The sequence below is a fragment of the Podarcis raffonei genome, chromosome 1 (assembly GCF_027172205.1).
Source record: "Podarcis raffonei isolate rPodRaf1 chromosome 1, rPodRaf1.pri, whole genome shotgun sequence".
In the NCBI taxonomy this organism is placed as follows: Eukaryota; Metazoa; Chordata; class Lepidosauria; order Squamata; family Lacertidae; genus Podarcis; species Podarcis raffonei.
In genome coordinates, this window is record NC_070602.1 from 15,847,737 (window position 1) to 15,867,931 (window position 20,195).

The 20,195-nt window shown below is 45.0% G+C and overlaps 1 protein-coding gene across 4 annotated transcripts in view; it reads right to left on the reverse strand.

Moving 5' to 3' along the window:
* TECPR2 (tectonin beta-propeller repeat containing 2) overlaps nt 1-20,195 on the reverse strand; it is a 54,931-nt gene that overhangs the window by 27,381 nt on the left and 7,355 nt on the right. For all 4 annotated transcript variants that reach the window (XM_053369681.1, XM_053369596.1, XM_053369757.1 and 1 more), the window contains 9 exons: nt 19,838-19,995; nt 17,991-18,303; nt 16,478-16,610; nt 11,348-11,830; nt 9,210-10,156; nt 7,950-8,133; nt 6,152-6,325; nt 5,129-5,309; nt 2,876-3,017 (listed from right to left, as the gene is read on the reverse strand). In XM_053369681.1, coding sequence (XP_053225656.1) covers nt 2,876-3,017; nt 5,129-5,309; nt 6,152-6,325; nt 7,950-8,133; nt 9,210-10,156; nt 11,348-11,830; nt 16,478-16,610; nt 17,991-18,303; nt 19,838-19,995 — 2,715 coding nt within the window. The remainder of the gene's footprint in view (nt 1-2,875; nt 3,018-5,128; nt 5,310-6,151; nt 6,326-7,949; nt 8,134-9,209; nt 10,157-11,347; nt 11,831-16,477; nt 16,611-17,990; nt 18,304-19,837; nt 19,996-20,195) is intronic.

Consider the following 20,195-nt stretch of genomic DNA (forward strand, 5'->3'; position numbering starts at 1 on the left):
GGATTCGAACCGCCGACCTTCTGATCAGTAAGTCCTAGGCTCTGTGGTTTAGACCACAGCGCCCCCCGCATATGATGTACAATTGGGTTATTGCCCTTCCTGAATATTTGCAGTTATTCTGGCTACTGGCAACAACAAATAGTGAGGACGGGCAGAAGGCAGTTTGTGTAATACTGAATTCTGCTTGCCTCGCTCTTGAAGCTGTTTTTAGTTTTATGCTTTTTAGTTTTATGCTTCGGAACCAGAGAAGTGACAAAGAAACAAGCACTATAGATCTCCAATCTGGAGTGCTGTTAATCAAAAAATTAGGTGGCTCTGAAATATCCTAGCAGAACAATGTGTAGATTAGTGAAAACTGCAAAGGGGCACCTCAATTCCTTTGGAAGGGTTGGTTGTTACATCAAAGGCAAGCAGCCAAGCTGTTCCTTTTGAGAAAGTATGTGCAAAAACAAGGGGGGGGGTGAGCAGGGAGAAAACCCTACACCTGACAAGAAAATCCGAGTAACAGGGCTGATATTTTGCAAAGAGGAAACAGTAACATTTGTCTCACTCCACAGCTGGAGATTAGTGAAGGTTTGTGAGAACACTGCGACTAGCAAAAGGAAGGAGCTCAGATACCTCACTTAGCAAGATAAATGTGAGTTTAGTTCTTTATCTCTATTTTTTCTTCAGTGGCTCTAATGGGAACAGGACCAGATAGACTCCTTTATCTTGCGTTTAGGAACTAACCTATTAGAGAAATCATATATAAAGCCATGTCTGTTGGCAGTTCCACACTACAATCCCTGCAAAAACAACTTTAACAGTCATGGCTTTCCCCCCAGAGAATCCTAGGGAACTGTAGTTTGTTGAGGGAGCCAAGAATTGCAACGACACCCTAAAACTGCAGTTCCCAGGGCTGATCGGATGTTTTTTACTTGACTCAATGTTTGTAGTACGTCAATTTCCCGACAACCATATTGAGCAGCTCAACAGTAACCGCCTTTAAAATGAGCAAACATTACAATCGCTATAGTCACATCAAAAGCACAACAGCATATAAATAGCACAGAAAACAAATTCGTCATTTAAGTAATACAGTTCTATACAAACTCACAGCAAGTTAAAAATATCAGAAGTGGCTGCTGAGCACCAGCCCTGTGCCACCAGAGACACTTTCTCTGGGATGGGTCTTCCTCGCCCAGGATGCTTTGAGAAGCCATGAATAAGAGTTCTTTATATGTAGGGTATGGTTGTGACCTTACTGTGAACACCAGGCTCCTGGAGAAGAGATAAAGGTAAGGGACCCCTGACCATTAGGTCCAGTCGTGACCGACTCTGGGGTTGCGGCGCTCATCTCGCTTTATTGGCCGAGGGAGCCGGCGTACAGCTTCCGGGTCATGTGGCCAGCAGGACTAAGCTGCTTCTGGCAAACCAGAGCAGCGCACAGAAACGCCATTTACCTTCCCGCCAGAGTGGTACATATTTATCTACTTGCACTTTGACGTGCTTTTGAGCTGCTAGGTTGGCAGGAGGAGGGACCGAGCAACGGGAGCTCACCCCGTCGCGGGGATTCGAACCGCCGACCTTCTGATCGGCAAGTCCTCGGCTCTGTGGTTTAACCCACAGCGCCACCTGCGTCCTGGGTGGAGAGGAGATAGAGGCTGCTTTTTCTCCTCCTCCAGTCCTGTTGCTGTGGTGTGCTAAGCCATAGTTTGGCTTAGCGCAGGCACATCCAAATTCCAATAGGTTGCGATCCACCATCCAGTATCAAAATCTGGCAGTGATCTACCACACTCTCCCACTGTCATTCTTCAACTTAAACATATTATATTTGGCTGGGGGAACCCAGCCAGATAGGCAGGGTATAAATAATAAATTATGATGATGATAATAAAAATAATAACAAATTATTACACCCCCCAGGGCCTTTGGTGCACGTGGGAAGGCAACATGCCCTAAAATGTCCAATTCCCCCTTTACCGATGAAGAGCTCCTTGGGGAGGGAGGGGGGCAGCGGCTTACTTTTGAGTAAACACAGATAGGGTGGAGCTGGAAAGGTGGGGAAAGTTCAGCATCCACGCAGAACTAAAAGGGAGAGCAGCTTACTTTTGAGTAAACACAGCTAGGCTGGAGCTGGAAAGGTGAGGAAAGCTCCATGTAGAACTAAGAAGGAAAGGGTGTTTTCTTCCCATGGGAACTGGCGAGAGTGGGGAGAGGGATGTCATTGTCTCTCTCATGCGCTGCCCTTCTCTCGGCTCCCTTTTCCAGCTGGCCAGCTGACTGGGCGCCTCCACAGATGCACCCTGTGCAGAGCCCGCACACCTCATCTTTGCCTCCCTGCCTGGGGCTGAGGCTTGGGGGGGGAGGTGCCTTGCACCTTTCCGGGCCAGCCAGCTGATTGGGCGTCGGGCAAAGCAGGGTGATTGAGATGAAGATCCATCACACGATCTACGAGTCAATCGCGATCAATACGTTGGACATACATGGCTTAGTGTGTCATCTGAACCCAGGCTTGCGGTTTTGTTTCCTGCAAACATACCATGAGCTGTAAATCAAGAACAAACCATGGTTACACCTCGTGGCTTGTCTGCAGTGGGGCATACCAAGAGCATGGGTTTGAACGACTGGCTAAGCCAAACTACGGTTCAACGAACAGCACTGTGACAGGAGGGGGGAGCAGCAGGACCGGAGGAGGATCAAAGTGTCCACAATCTCTTCTCATGCTTGGCTTAAGCGTGACATGCAAACCGGACCAGCATCTGATCAGTAGTGGCTCTCCAAGGCTTTTCTCAGATCCGAGATCCTTTAGGTCATATTGCATCAGGGACCTTACACGTGCAAAGCATGTACTTTGCCCTCTGCATTTACTGAAAGTAGAAGAAGGAATGCCTACTTGCCACCAGTGGTTATCATCCCCTTGTGGTTTCTTGGAAACAACGCCCGTTCTGAACCACAGATTGCCATGGATGTCTAAAACCCATATGGTCTGCTGGTCTCCAAGAGTCACATACACTGGTTCTAGAGCTTGCATTTCACTGCAAAAATGAACAAAAGTCACAACACATTTGCACACAAGTGTTTCCACCCTCCCCAAATATACAGCCCGTACCATGCCCTGCCAATTTTTCTGATTTACTTATTTACAGCTCTGTGAATTGAAGCTAAGACGGTTCAGTAGAATGCTATTGTTTTAGCCTTGCACACAACTCTCTCTCTCTCTATACCGTATTCTTAGCTCTATAAGACACACCAGACCACAAGACGCACCTAGTTTTTGGAGGAGGAAAACAAGAAAAAAAATATTCTGAATCCCAGAAGCCAGAACAGCAAGAGGGATCGCTGCGCAGTGAAAGCAGCGATCCCTCTTGCTGTTCTGGCTTCTGGGATAGCTTCGCAGCCTGCATTCGCTCCATAAGACACACACACATACCCCTTACTTTTTAGGAGGGAAAAAGTGAGTCTTATAGAGCAAAACATACGGTATATATATGTATGGCTCATTGGCTTCCAGGTGGAAAAATCAAAATTGGAGACTGAACTGTTAGAATCCAGCACTAGAAATTTGTCAAAAATGTATAACTTGCTGCTGAAATGGAATACACAAGATGAAACGGTTAAATCAAGTATGATTAAATGGGCTCAGGACATTGGTCATAACATTTTGTTTGCTGATTGGGAGAAGTTGTGGACCACCGGGATGAAATTTACGGCATGTAATGCCTTAAGAGAAAATATTATGAAAATGATCTATAGGTGGTACATAACCCCAGTCAAGCTTGCAAAGATTTACCATTTGCCTGATAATAAATGTTGGAAATGTAAGGAAAAGGAAGGTTCATTCTTTCACCTCTGGTGGACGTGCCCGAAGATTAAGGCATTCTGGGAAATGATCTATAATGAACTGAAAAAGGTATTTAAATATACCTTTCCTAAGAAACCAGAGGCCTTTCTCTTGGGTATTGTCGGCCAAGGGGTGTTAAAGACGGATATAACTTTTTTTATGTATGCTACAACAGCAGCAAGAATACTCATTGCGAAGTACTGGAAGACACAAGATCTACCCACTCTGGAAGAATGGCAGATGAAGGTGATTGACTACATGGGCCTGGCAGAAATGACGAGCAGAATCCGAAACCAGGGAAGAGAAGCAGCGGAAGAAGAATGGAAAAAATTTAAGGACTATTTAAAGAAATATTACAAAATTTATGAGAGTTAGAATGATGTTGGACCAGAAAATAAACGGTTACTATTAGTAATGGTTAAGACAAGGAGAATAAGGAAGATTAAATTAAATTAAATTAAGGGAAGATTTGCTGAATAATTGATTAGAAATTGGAATACAGAAAAGGGAGGCATGAGGAAGTCGGAGAAGAAAGGTATAAGAAACTAGGATATGAAATTGTACTTGTTTCTTTGATTTTGTTTTTGTTTGTTTGTGTATTTGTTGTGTTTATTGTACTGTAATGTTTATGTTTTTGTGGTTATAAAAATTCTTTAATAAAAAATATTTTTTTAAAAAAAATATATGTATGGCTCAGGTTGCAGCATATTGTGTGGGTCGTGGTAAGAGATCGCAGAAACTGCCAAGGCTATCTATTGGAACCGTGGATCCGAGGGAAGGCATTCAGAGGAGATCGTACTGAGGAAGGAGTTGGAAAATTTCCAGAACTCGGAGAACTCTATCAGTTGCAGAACTTTGCAAGCAACTGAACTGTATGCTGGAGTTGGCCTTGTAAAGACACTCCGCTAAATAGCTGTTTTCTGTGGTGAGCTTAATCGCTTGGCTGAGCTTCCACAGTGCATACACCACCCAACACCTGAAAACGCACAGCCCTGCGTCTAAGAAGGTAAATCAAAGAAGCTTCTAGTACTCGTTGGAACATGACCACATGAATGCACAGCTGTTATCAAATTGTGCAATATTAAATGCCAGCTGATACAACTTCCTCGTGCTGCTTCCACAAATGGGCTGCTTTTCAGCCTCTTGTACAGTTTCAGAACAGAGCGCAATGTAACGCGAGGTCAATGAAACCTAGTGCCCCGATTAGGAAAGTGGCCTTCGAAAGATGTGTAAATCCAAACTAAGGTGTTGCAAGATCAGGGAACAACTATTACAGAACATACCTGCTGATTAAACACTGCTTACCTGATGACATCGCATTTCCACTGCTCCCCTTCAGGGCAGAAGCTGCTTACCCCCTCGCGGTACAGAAGCGCACGATGCTCAGTTAATGCCCAGACAACATTATTTCTGGCTGTGACCTGCGAGAGCGGATAGGGACAGTCCACTTTTACTGCTCTGGCACAGGGACGATCCACACTCAGGCCTTCAAGTAAAATATAGAGTAGAAATAAATTGCATTAACTCACTTTTTATGCTTACGGTGCTCACCTTCAGGGTTCATAAATTATCTTCCTGTGGTTATTATGGCCATGCTTTAAGCTCACAGTGTACTCTCTTAGCACATTCCTTTATGGGAACGGACTGTGGTGTTTTCTTCCTGGTCAGAAATTACTGCTCTTATCAATTTCATTCTGAAAAAAGCCTTGATATCTGTGGATGTTCGCACACTCTTAAATCATATTCCTGTGGGCAACGAAAGTGGGTTCTGCAAGCCTCTACGGTGCCTAAGAGACTTCTGCTGTAAAATGTCTATCGCCCAGTGGTCTGAAGATTTCACACTTTTTCCATATGAATGCATGACTCACAATCATCCCTTTCTTTTAGATACCTTTTTAGACATTTGGACTTCCTAAATGAATGTATACATTTAAATCAGGACTGATGGAATATTCTTATTGTTAATGCCAGCAGGTAATGAAGTTTTAAAATAAATAAATAAATAAATATTACTGATCTGTTTGTTTCTCCCTTACGTATTTGCTTGTGTGACATTTACCAATTATAAAAATGGTTTTTTAAAAAATCTATATTTATCTGCGTATATAACACTGCTTTCAATAACTTGAGTCATGATGTGCCTTGGCAAGGGGAGGGGGTGAAGGAGGATGGGAAATGGCAGGAAAAATGTCTGCTTTATTTTGTCACAACCTTGAGAAGTTTCCAAAGAACCAGAGGGTTCTCCCAAATGCACTTTTTTTGGGGGGGGGGCGGAGAGGGAAACACCACCACCCTAGAAGAAGCAAAAAAGCAAGTTAACTGAGGTACCTGTCTGCAGGTACAGATCGCCGTTTGTTCGGATAATCCAGGCAGTGTCATCACTCAAAGATACAAACGCTGTCTCAGGCAAAGCTTCGTACCAGTGACGCTTTCCTTTAATAGTCACTTTTCCACAGGCAAAGGCTTTATTGGTTTTGTGCTCAACCTTCCAGAGAAGAGTCCCTGAGGAAGGAGCCTCACATTAGTCAGATGAATCATGTTTAGCACAAGGGAACACCTCTGGACCTTCTTAGGCGCTCCAATTTTATTTGTTAGTTACAGTCATTTTAAAGCTTGATAGACCTACTTTTATGGAATATGTATATACAGTGATACTTCGGTTTAAGAACAGCCCTGTTTATGATCTATTCTGTATACAAACTCTGCAAAACCGGAAGTAGTGTCCTGGTTAGCACAATTTACCTAGGTCTACAAACGGAAGCCAAATGGTGGAAGGGCACAGGCAGCGGGAGGCCTCATTAGGGAAAGTGCACCTCGGTTTAAGAATGGCTTTGGTTTAAGAACGGACTTCTGGAATGGATTAAGTTCGAAAACCAAGGTTCCACTGTGTGTGTGTGTGTGTGTGTGTGTGTGTGTGTGTGTGTCTGTGTGTGTGTATATATATACATATATATATAGGACCCCGGATGATTAAGTCGTCATAAGTGAATATCAGGCCAAGGGAGCCGGCATTTGTCCACAGACAGCTTTCCGGGTCATGTGGCCAGCATGACTAAACCGCTTCTGGCGCAACGGAACACCGTGATGGAACCCAGAGCGCACAGAAACACTGTTTACCTTCCCGCCATAGCGGTACCTATTTATCTACTTGCACTGGTGTGCTTTCGAACTGCTAGGTTGGCAGGAGCTGGGACAGAGCAACGGGAGCTCACCGCAATGACATACCGGCAAAGAGCATTTTTATGGACAGCACAGCCACAGAAGTTGCTTGCAAGGTTTTCCTTTAAGCAGGGCCCAAAGGCCTTCACAGCTGTAGTTCACAGGACAGCTACTGAAGATGTGCCTGTATAACTCTGTGTCTTGTGTTACTGGAATAATTTCGTTATCCACCCTGTGGATGCAAAATGTTTTGCTGGAAATGTCCCCCAAAGGTCTTAAACCCATTAGAAGGCACACTGCTTTTAGTACTTTGACCATTATCGTATTATTTTACAATTGTTTGAGGTGCACTAGGTTTTTATTTGAACTGAGAGATGCCTGGTAAGCCCTGGTAAAAAAATTAAATAAACCAGCATTGCCCCCTGTAGCATTATACTGCATGCTGCTAAAATTCCAAAGACGTTGAACAGAATTGTCACAGAAAATCAGGCACAGCTTAAGGGGCAGGTAGGAGAGTCAGAACATACAATCAGGAGAACTGATAAAACAGGGGAAGGTTATATTTGCAGCCTATGGTGGAACAGTTCAGGGAAGCTTGACTGCTTTTCTACAACATGCAACCAGACGCCCTCAGCCTATTGTTTTCTGTATTAACGTAACAGACTATTAACCCCAGCCCCAAACTTAATTCTGGGCTCTAGAAGTATGCACCAGAAGTGCACTGGTTCTGCTACCGAGATTTGTAAATTGCTCATAATCATTTCAAGGGTCACACATGGACCTTGTCTGTGGGAAGAATGATCTCTGTATACAAGAAAAGGCAAACAAAGTTTAATCAGAGGGCAGCTGCAACGAGGCTTTTGCAGCAGAGTTGCAGAAGCCATTCCCCTCCCACCAAACCAAGTACAGAAGGCAAAATGATGATGATGATGGTGATGATGATGAAAACAACGCCAGGCTAACTAACCTGAAGGAGAGACTGCCACCTGCTGGACGTTATCTTCAAACTTCTGCCAGCGTAGACCAGCACTAGGTAAAGCACTGCAGTACAGGCTGCCTTTGTAGTCCAGGCACCAGATGTATTTTTCAGAGACAACCAGGCTCAGTATTCCATAGCCAGGACCTGCGTAGCCCATCCAGCTTTCTGCAAACTAAAGACTGGAGAGTTAGAATGCAGGTGAGGAATCTTTATTGGTGCAAGAAATCGGACAAATTTTGACATTACGAAAGGGGGGGGGAGAGTGCATTCATTGTATCTTCTTGAAATGCTCCATTAAAAAAAGATCATTTGATTTCTGCAAGACAAACATTAAACAATGCAGTCTCCATAAATTTATTTAGTTATATCCAATGTGAGTTTTCTCAGCTTTATCACCCACCCTGGTAACTGTTTTGATAGTTATGGCGGGATTTCTAGACCCAGGAAAACACCATTAATTCCTAGACATTGGAATGATGGCTCCTAGATGTGAATCCAAAAGTACGTTTCTTATGCTGACCAGAGGCAGGTAAAGTCTGACAGGGTATGGATGCTCTGTGCTGAAGCTTCAAGAATAAATTGGCTTGGTGTAATAAATTTAAGTGCCAGAAATAAAGGGGTAATCATTCTTTGCTACACTGCAACCGTCTTCTCCTTCATAACAAACGCCTCCAGTGTCCCATGGCTCTCTTCCTACTTCCGTAAACCAAACAAAAGCATATTTGCAGTTTCTAGTTGTTGAAACCTATTTGTTTTTTTAAGCTTCTGGAAAGCCAGTATTCTAGAAAGTCAACTTGTGGCATTGGCTCATAAGAGACTGGCCCCAATATCCTAAACACTGTACTTCATTTTAAAGATGTAATAAAATAGGGCCTGGATTGAGAGGAAACACACGTGGAGCGCAAGATGGCTTTCCTGCTTCTCCCCCCCCCCCCCCCCGCTGCCTGAATCCACTTGTGGGGATTGCAGGGAACACTGTGGTTTGGAGGGCTGCAGCAGAAGTGAGAGAAATCAATGGGGAAATGGCTGGTGGGGCCGCATGGACCTTCCACTCACGCCGGGGAGCCTCTAGGGCAGGCATAGGCAAACTCCGGCCCTCCAGATGTTTGGGACTACAATTCCCATCATCCCTAGCTAACAGGACCAGTGGCCAGGGATTATGGGAACTGTAGTCTCAAACATCTGGAGGGCCGGAGTTTGCCTATGCCTGCTCTAGGGTGTGATGCAAGTTTGTATTCAAGCGCATACCTGATCCGACTTTAAAAGCGCTCCTTCATCTAAGCTGGTTCTGACCTTTTCCTGGGGCGGGAGGCAGCCCCCCATTTCTGTCACACTAGTCTCAGAGGATGAGTAAGGCAAACCGTGCCTGTAGATATCCTCTTCATCACTCGATGCAGATCTCTCAGCTGCTGCATCAGAGGTGTTGCTTATCCATTCACTGGCAGCGCTAGCCTTGGGGTTAGCCGTCAGTGGCTCCCTGAAATCCTGCCCGGGTAATGCACTCTCTTGAAGACCGCTCTCCTCTTTAAAAGGGGCAGGAAGGGGACTGGGGGGGACTGGGTCCGTTAGAGGTAGCTGCTGCTTCTGTTCCGTGTGGGTCTCAACTCCCGCCTCCTGACCAGATGAGTCCTCAGGACTAAGGCTGGCTTTCATATCTCCAGACATCCCTTTCTCAGGGCTTGTCTCTTCCAGAGAATCTAAAACACCTAACTTAGCTAAAGTGCCTTCTGTTTTATGCAGGATAGAACAACGCTCTTCATCCTGGGCTGGCGGTTTTGAGACGATTTCGTTTTGTTCAGACGTAGGGCTCCAATTACATTCAGCGCCATCGCTAAGCGCTTTATCTCCTGCGAAAAGCAAGGGAGAACCGGAAGCCAAAGAGCTCCTAGCGGGAGATGTGCCCACTTCGCTCTCGCCGTTGGAACCTTTCAGGACTTCTGGCGCATCGTTGTCCTCTGGCGTCAGAGCAGCTACCGACTCCGGCGAATGAAGGACGCTGAATGTCTGAGAACCATTTTCCTCCTGTGGCACGTTTTGGGATTCGATGCAGAATACACTTTCCTGGTCTTCAGAACTGCCCATGAGGCTAGATTCAATAGAGAAAGAGTCCACGTTTACAGAGTGAGGGCTGTCAGCAAAGTCTCGACGTTCACAGGACGGTGTGCTCTCCAGAGAGCTGAGGTATCTCGAATTTTCTAAGCTCACACATAGCCAGGAAAGGTGGGAGAGGGAAATAGGTACGCCGAGGGGCAGAGAGGAGGAGAGGGAGAAAAGAAGCTTGTTAATTAAGGGAATGCCATTCTAGGGCCAACGAAAAACAAGAAACCATCTGTTTGAAGCTCCTGAATTTGACCAACCAGGAATATATTGGCAGGCCAAACTGCCTACTTCGGCAGTGCGGAACTTGCCACCAAAGCAGAACATCAACGCAATCTTAACTGTTCTGTTGTAGTAGCCAAGGGACTGAGCTGTGATTCAGGAAGTTTCTGGTTTGAATGTCACCTCTACCCCACTGCTGTCAAAGGGGAAATCCTCTCTCTCAGCCTCTGTCCCCACTCTCCAAGAGGGAGAAGTAACACTGATTTATACTGCAGGGTTATTTTAAGTATTACAAAACTCTGAATGAACTAAACCAGGGACGTCCAACTCCCAAGAGTTGCAATTCACTCCTGGGAAAAAATAAATAGCAGTGATCTACACATTTTGGAGGGGAACCCAATAGTTCTGCTGCTTGGGGGGGGGCAGGACGTGCACGACAAACATCACAATAGTAGTAGTAGTAGTAGTAGTCCCACCAGCGGTAACACCGTCTTCCATTCTTGAAATCGTGTGTGAATAAAGGACAGAACGAGGGGGCGGGGCGGATGCTCCTTTTCCCCCGTGGAGAAAAAGAGCCCGCGATCGACTGCAATAATCAGGGATCAACCTGTCGATCACGGTTGACCAGTTGACCATCCCTGCTCTAAACTGCTTATCATCTTCGAACAGCAGTGAAACTATGATGGGGAGTGGGGTTATTGGTTTGTGGGTTTTTTGTTCCTATTTTAATAATAATAATAATAAATAATAATAATTTTATTTATACCCCGCCCTCCCTGGCCAGAGTCGGGCTCAGGGCAGCTAACACCAGTAAAATCACAGTAGAAACATAATAGGGGGGGGACTATTTAAAATACAGGTTAAAATGCAATTTAAAATGAAGCCTCATTTTAAAAGTAGCCGATAAATCATTATGCATTTTGTGTTTATTTATATTGCATTTTTATGTCGTGAACTGCCCTGAGATCTATGAAAGGCGGTATACAAATCTGTCCGCTCAGAGCACGATAAGGAGTGGGTAAGAAACCCACCGCCAAGCAAAAATTAAAAAATAATATTTTTTTTACCAGATCTTTTCTTTTTCTTCTTCTTCACTTTGATTGGCTTGACGACCAACTCCTGGTTGAAGTCTTCAGAACTGATCACACTGAACCGCTGCAAAGAAAGCACACCTTCTTTCTGGACCTGGACTGAGGCCTGTTCTCCACTGGTCACAAAACTGCAGCCGCTGCCCACAGAGCTGACCGAGGTGCTCCTGCTCCTGGGCTCACTGGCCACTGAGTAGCCCCGCCTTCTCGGGTCGGTGCTCAAGTCCCCGAACCCGTTGAAGCTCTGGGAACGGATCCTCTCTGTGAGCAGGGCCACTTCCAGGTCTGCTCTGGCGACAGAGCCATTCCTGTCACCAGGCGTTTGGGACGAAGGGAAGCTGTTCCGCGTTTGGCTTGCTTCTGGAGAAGGTTCGGACGACACAGACGCTGCAGCAACCGAGTACGGGCTCTGTAACTTCGGGCTCGTATCGGATAGCGGGCTAATCGATTTTCCATTCCTATCTGAAATTGGAGCACAAAGAATGATATAATAATAATAATAATAATAATAATAATAATAATAATAATTTATTTATACCCCACCTATCTGGCTGGATTTCCCCAGCCACTCTGGGTGGCTTCCAACCAAATATTAAAAATAATACAGCATCAGACATTAAAAACTTCCCTAAACAGGCCTGCCTTCAGTTGTCTTTTAAAAGCAAAATAGTTGTTTATTGCCTTGACATCTGCTGGGAGGGCATTCCACAGGGCAGACGCCACTACCAAGAAGGCCCTCTGCCTGGTTCCCTGTAACCTCATTTCTAGCAGCGAGGGAACCGCCAAAAGGCCCTCGGCGCTGGACCTCAGTGTCCGGGCTGGACGATGAGGGTGGAGACACTCCTTCAGGTATACAGGACCCAGGCCATTTAGGGCTTTAAAGGTCAGCACCAACACTTTGAATTGTGCTCGGAAACGTACTGGGAGCCAATGAAGATCTTTCAGGACCGGTGTTATATGGTCTTGGCGGCCGCTCCCAGTCACCAGTCTAGCTGCCGCATTTTGGATTAATTTCAGTTTCCGAGTCACCTTCAAAGGTAGCCCCACGTAGAGCGCATTGCACTAGTCCAAGCGGGAGATAACTAGATATTTATCGGCAGAAGGAGAAGAAGAATTCCTTTCCCATTAAGCCATGGTTATATTTCCCTTAATATAACCATGGCTTAATGGGAAAGGAATTTTTCTCCCTTCCTTGTAATGCTAGAACTTGGGAGATGCTCAATGAAATTCATGGACTGTCTTCATTCTTCTTTCTCACACAAGACAGAAGAACACATGATTAATCCAGGGGACTGGCTGCTGCAAGATGAAGCGGCGGCTGCTAGCTCAGACAGCTTAAAAAAAAAGAATTAGACCAGGCCCCCCATGCATTTGCTGATTTCTGGCTGTTAGCAATGATAGACGAAATGAGGGTTGGATTGCATACAATGCTAAAATGTAAATTTGTGCACACAAGTGATAATGTTCCCGCCCCCCCCCCCAGGTCAGAAGAAGGGACATTTGTTGCCTTTCTTTCATTTTCAAAGAATCCCAGCTTTGAGGAATTTATGATCCAGGTCACATTCACACCATACCTTTTAAAGCACAGTCATGGCTTAACAATCATGTCCTGGCTGAATAGCTGTCAACTTACAGATTTGAAAATAAGGGACCAGCAGCCTCGAAAATAAGGGACCAGCAGCCAAAATAAGGGATTTTCCAAGCACAGGTATGTTCAACTTCTGAGCCCCTCCGAGCCAAAGGCAGAAAGCCCAGCCAGCAGCCAAACGAAGCCTCAAGCGGTGCTTCCCACAGAACAGCAACCCGGCAAAGGGGATGCAGCAAGGAAAACCACTGTCACCTCTCCGCTGGGAAGCGCTGAGCAAAGGCAACGGGGCGGGCACAAGGCATGCAAGCTCCACCCCCCCAGTCGTTCTTAGACTCCTTATTGGGTGAGGAACGCAGCCAAGCAACACAGTTGGAGCCTCCCTCCTCCAGCAGGGAGGGAGAGGAGCTGCTTCCTTTGAAACCCAGGAAATTTAAGGGACATCATCAATAAGGGACAGCAGCGGGACACAGCACTGGGATAAGGGAGTTTCCCGCCAAATAAGGGACGGTTGACAGCTATGTCTGGTTGGCTGTAGCCTGAAAGAAAGACCCTGCATCTGCCTATGCTCAGTTGGTAGAGCATGAAGACTCTTAATCTCAGGTTCGTGGGTTCAAGCCCCACGCTGGGCAAAAAAAAATCCTATATTGCAGGGAGTTGGACTAGATGATCCTCATGGTCCCCTTCCAACTCTACAATTCTGTGAATCCTGGGAACTGTAGTTTGCCTCTCATGGATCTACAATTCCCAACAACCTACAGTTCCCAGGATTCTTTGGGGGAAGCCAGGCACTTTAAACGTGTGGTGTAGATGTGACCCCAGAGTTTGTGGTTTAATGCAAATTCCAAACAATTTAGCACATTTTCCAAACAAGCCAACTTCAAACCGCAGTTTATGAAGCTGGTTTGTTCAGCTAACTAGAGTTTGTTTTAAACCATGATCCCTAGTTTGTAAGTAACATTAAGTCAGGATTATTTGAAATTAGAACTGAACACTCCCTCCCAGCGTTGCAGGAGGAGTAAGGGGAGCATGCGAGTCCGAGGGTAAACTTTGGGCTAGTTCTAGCTTGTGAACACTGTACTAAATTATAGTTTAGTGTTATGTGAGAATGCAGCCAATCTATCTCTCAGACTAGCAGCTACGGTATTCTAAGGAAGAACAACAAAAAATCAGTGCTGTTTTGAAATTAGTAATTGAGATCAGTGCAGTTTTCAAAGCTTCAGCCTAGCAACTTGACTCAAAATGTATCCAAGCAGAAGGCAATCTGCTCCTTGGTCTCAGGAACCATCATGCAAAATCTGGTTATGGTATCTTTAGAGTTGTCTGAATGCAAAGAGAACGAACGACTTTCCAAAATATATAGCAGATTGCTAGGTGATGGACAGCAGAAGGCTAATGTCTTCATGTGTTGCTTTTAAGTTTCACAGACGCATCTGACTGGAAATAGAAATGGTTGACCAGATTTGGTCCAATCAAGGGGTTTGCAAAACAGCAAAATAAAAATATGCTTTTATGCATGTGATTTCCAAGATAAATTTGACAATAACAACAAACAAACTGTTGAAGTAAAGTGATACCACTGAAACTCATCTCATTAAAAGGCTGCAATTCAACAAAAAATATCAGGAAAATTCAAATCATTTCTTTAAAAGCTGTGTCTTATTGTGTCCTAAAAATCATTCTAAGCAAGCCAGAATTTATTGTGATGCATTGGTACAGACTTGCATGCAGTAAACAAAGCCACATTCATATTAGGGCAAGGCTGGTTTGTTTGTTTTGCTTCAATGGGAGCTTTGCACATTTGTCAGAGACATCTGGCTGCTGAGAGAGGCATGCAAGAGGTGTCCTGTGTTCGTGGCTCCCAAATGTATCCTGGCATGTTGCTTTGGGTTAATTAGGATAGCATCTTGTCCTATAGTGACATTTTATCAGCGAGATAGTCCCAACATTTGTCCCCGAACACCTTGGTCATAGCCTTCCAATAGGTAATCTGCTACAAGACAGGGCAGCCCAAAATAAAACCAATAGCCCTATTCTCCAAAGATTTATCCAACCCATTCTAATGACAAGAACAAGAGGAAGTAGAATCTGTAGGCTGAGTGATAATAATAATAATAATAATAATAATAATAATAATAATAATAATAATAATAATAAATTTTATTTATATCCCGCCCTCCCCAGCCAAAGCCGGGCTCAGGGCGGCTAACAACAATAAAACAATACAAAAGTACAACACAAACAACACTCTAAAATCATTCATTATAAAATTAATTAAATTCAAGCCACTGGCCACCATTGGGCCAGAGCTCCGCAAAGATTGCCGAGGGAGGGAGTCAGGCTGTGCCCTGGCCAAAGGCCTGGCGGAACAGCTCTGTCTTGCAGGCCCTGCGGAAAGATGTCAAGTCCCGCAGGGCCCTAGTCTCTTGTGACAGAGTGTTCCACCAGGTCGGAGCCACAGCCGAAAAAGCCCTGGTTCTAGTTGAGGCCAGCCTAACTTCTCTGTGGCCTGGGACCTTCAAGATGTTTTTATTTGAAGACCGTAAGTTTCTCTGTGGGGCATACCAGGAGAGGCGGCCCCGTAGGTACGAGGGTCCTAGGCCGTATAGGGCTTTAAAGGTTAAAACCAGCACCTTAAACCTGATCCTGTACTCCACCGGGAGCCAGTGCAGTTGATATAGCACCGGATGAATGTGATCTCGCAGCGAAGACCCCATAAGGAGTCTCGCTGCAGCATTCTGCACCCGCTGGAGTTTCTGGGTCAGTCTTAAGGGCAGCCCCACGTAGAGCGAGTTACAATAATCCAGTCTGGAGGTGACCGTCGCGTGGATCACAGTGGCTAGGTCAGGGCGAGAGAGGTAAGGAGCCAACTGCTTAGCTTGGCGGAGATGGAAAAATGCCGCCTTTGTTATAGCTGCAATCTGCGCCTCCATGGAAAGGGAGGTGTCGAAGATTACACCCAATCTCTTAACGGACGGTGCTGGCACTAATTGCACCCCCGCAAGAGATGGGAGTTGCCCCCCCCAATCCCATATCACTCCGTCCCAGCCACAGGACCTCTGTCTTCGAAGGATTTAGCTTCAACCGGCTCCCACGTAACCATCCAGCCACAGCTTCCAGACATCTGGTCAGTGTGTCTGGGGCCGAGTCAGGATGGCCATCCATCAACAGATAGAGTTGGGTGAGTGACCCGATAAGAGTCTTAAATCTGCTCCCTATTGCTAGCCTTCGCCCAAGGGAGTCCATTATCAAAAAGGCATTTCCATTCTGCATGTGATGGTCTCCGATTTCTACTGATCCCGACCCTGAGGTGTAGCCACCCCCTTCACCTACCCACACATAACTCCATGCCATTCCAGAAACTCCACCAATCTCCAGGAGTAACTTTTTGAGGGACAAAAAGGGCAGTGGCAGCAAAGCACGCACAGCCCCAGACACAGCTCCTTGGAATAAAACAATCATCTATGCATTAACATATTTTTTTTTTTAATTACTATAAGCTTAGTATGCTAATGTATGCAAACCTATTGAGACCAATCCTTCTGGTCTGCTTGAGATCCTAATGATATCTCTGTCTCCCTTTAAGAGAAAAATCTCAGTTTCTGTGCAGGATACAGACACAATATCGCCAGATCCTTCCAAACTTCCAATCAGGGTCTGTGAAAGCAAGAGAAGTTAAAGTTGAGCAATGAATGTGCCAGGAAGCATTTTAGGATGCAAGCAACACTTCAGAGGCCTGATTTTATTTTTGGCAAGCAATATTATACAGTCAAATCAAGGAGCAAAACAGCAGTCCTCAAAGAAAGGAAGAACGAATGCAGGCTTGGGGGAAGAGGGTGACTCATGTAAAGCTTGGCTAAGAAGAGAAATGGGCTATAAATGTTTTATAAACGTAGCTCTGTTTGTGATAATTCACTCCTGGCTTAAGAAATGTAGCTTCAGCCCCCGATCATAGACACTTCCAAGTCCCAAAGAAGCAAAAGATTGGCAGAAGCCCTTAAAGACTTGCTTGAGATAAAGGGAAAAAATATGCAGGTAACTTGTATAAACTCAACTAATTTGCGTGACCTATTTGGAATTCACTGTCAATGGTCTTTATATCCAAGTGCAAAATGATTCCCATTAATAGCAGGCTAGGGTGGCTGAACGTGTCATCAGCTTGGAAGAGAAATGGGACTGCTAAATACGCAAGTTTGCAAATTAAACAAACAAACAAAACTAAGAGCTCAAAATGGAAGGAGGAAGACCTGTGAAGGTCCAGGATTTACTGAACGTTGAAGTGTCAACTGAGAAAGAAAAGGAACTGGAAATGGAAGGGAGTGAGGAAAGGAGAGGGAACTGACCTGCTCAAACCTTTAACAGCTTATAAGAAGATGGGGTGGGGGTTTAAAAATCAGCAACTTTTCCCTGCATTATACGAGGATTTTTCTAGGAAGGAATAGACATTTTCACCCTGCCTACAGCATCCTGCCACGCCACTCAAAATGCTCATGTTCAAGGCTACTTGTCAGCTCCAGACCTGAGCCCTCGTACACAGAACACTAAGGAAAAAGAGGGGAAAGTATTGGGATGCTTCCAGATTTCATCTCAGGCAACCAACAGGCCACCCCGTTTGAATTGACAGTGCGTCTCAGAGCATGCCCCAGAATTCCTCTGCAATGTGCAGTGGCTCCATGGCAGGTGAGTTAATATGAAGTGTCACTGCTTTATCATAAGCAATTCTATGTCTAGAAAGCATGTTGAGATAGGAACAAAGGAAGTTGATCTGTACAAAGTCAGACCCACCAGCCCATCTAACTCAATACTGTCTACTCTGACTGGCAGTGGTTTTCCAGGGTGTCAGGCAGAAAGTCCTTCCCATCACCTGCTACTAAACCCTTTGAACTGGAGATGCTAGGGATTAATTAAACCTGTGCCCTATTTGTGCAGATCAGATAGTTTTAGCAGACCTCTAAATATCAATGTAATTTAACTGTTCCAGATTAAAGGCCACGCACGCCCAGCTTAAAATGCTACTGCTCTCTTGGTTTGACTCACCTGGTTTACTGTATCAATTAAATAGATGCTATATTCATTCCAGCTCAGCACCCATCCTTCCTGGAAGAAGCAGGAAATGAGTCCAAGTTGCCTGTCTGGGAAATTGCAGCTGCTGTTGCTTAAGGGCTCCAGTCGGGGATATAATTCAAAAGGCTTCATTCCAACAGGAAATACATCTTTCAAAATAAACGTGGCCTGAACAGTCCCATGAACATCCGATTTCCAAAGGCGGATCCCAGGCCTTGCAGCAAACAGGGTCAGGTCGCTTTGCTTGCACAGCCCAGGTACAAAACATGCTCCAAGTTTGCCAGTACTAAAAATGTAAAAGCAGAAGAAACAACAAACCACGTGGTTATTATACTCAGGGGCGGGGAGTGGTGGGACTGGTAAGATGAACAATGCTAAAACCCTTTTGTCTCCAAGTGCAAACTGATAAAACTTTGCAGCAAACTGCGTAAGTGAAAACATGGTTCTTATGCTGCGAGTAAATAATTGCAGCATATTTATAATAATAATAATAGGTAAAGGACCCCTGGACGGCTAAGTGCAGTCAAAGGCGACTATGGGGTTCCAGCGCTCATCTCGCTTTCAGGCCGCGGGAGCTGGCGTTTGTCCACAGACAGGTTTCTGGGTGATGTGGCCAGCATGACTAAACCGCTAATGGCACATGGAGGACTGTGATGAGTGCCAGAGCACACAGAAAGGCTGTTTATCTTTCCACTGCAGTGGTACCTATTTATCTACTTGCACTGGCATGCTTTTGAACTGCGAGGCTGGTAGCTGGGACAGAGCAATGGGAGCTCACCCCGTCGTAGGGATTTGAACCGGCAACCTTCTGATCAGCAAGCCCAAGAGGCTCAGTGGTTTAGACCACAGCGCCACCCGCGTTACCAACATGCAATACATGAGAAAGAAAAACATGTGCTGGAAGCCAAAGGGCTCTGCATGGTCTACCATGCATGCTCCAGAGATTTTTCCAATCCTCTTCCTCTTGCTGCAACCCTAGGTGTCTTCCTAAACACTGTTTCTGGGAGTCAAAAGATTTGTCCCAGAGCAGAATGCAATGCATCCACTGACCATTACACTAGGTGCACGTGGAAGTACTGTGGCTCACAGTTAGGGCTGTTCACAACCTGGATAGATACTTGCTCTTTCTTCTTCTTGGATGGGAAATATTTTAAACCCTCAAAACACAAGGGTATGAAGAAAACAAAGAGGGATTAGCAAATTTGGTATAAACAGCTTTGGTATAAACAGCTTTGCTTATTTTTATTCTGCCTACCCTGTTGTGTGTGCCCTGTGCTGTTTCCTGTCTGCTCTGGAGGACTGGGGAAACACTCCTAACAGATTTAGTGGTAGTGTGTGGGCAAGAGAAAAGGGAGAACGTTCCACTGAGCAAGGGAAAATCCTTGCGCTAAAAGAATGTTCACCTTAGTGCTATGGCACATAAAAACCTTTGTTCCGCTACCTGTTTGGGGAGTTTGGGATGAAATAATAATAAAATACTGGGAGAGGATTGTGTGAATGAACAAGGCAATGTGAGTTAGCCCTTAAGTTCAGGAATCATGAGAAAATAATTACGGAACCAAATAGGGTCAGGATACTAATTTCTTGCCCACCATAGCTGGAAGCTTCTTACATTTTCACTTCAGCAGAGTCCTTCCCCATTGGAATGATTAAAAGAATAAAAACATGAACGGTACTTCAAATTATCTATTTTGCCTCCTTTAGTAACAACTTTAGAAGAGGGCAACAGTGTATGAAATACCTTAGCAGAATTATACAGAGTTATATGCATTATTTAAATCTCATCTCTAAATGTCTGGGCAAAAATCTAGAAGACCTACTTTTTTCTGGGTTGGCTTCCAACTTGCTTGACAGATTTTTCTTCAGTGTAAAAAAGCAGACTTCGCTGTAATGTGGAGACCAGCAACACTTTCTGGCTATAATCCAGCTGCACGACTGAAGAAGGCTCTTCCAGTACCAAACTGGAGTTGCAACGACCCTGGAAGGACATAGTGTGAATATACAGAGCTGTCATATTTCAAGTTAAGTTGTCTAAATTTGCCGGGTGGCCTGTGCAAGCTTATGTTAAAGCTGGTTTATCTAGCGTTCGACAATTTGTAGGGGATCCACTAGAATTCACTTCCCATAGTTACTGTCACAGCATTTTGGAGTGCTTCTTTCTGCTTAAGATATTTCTCC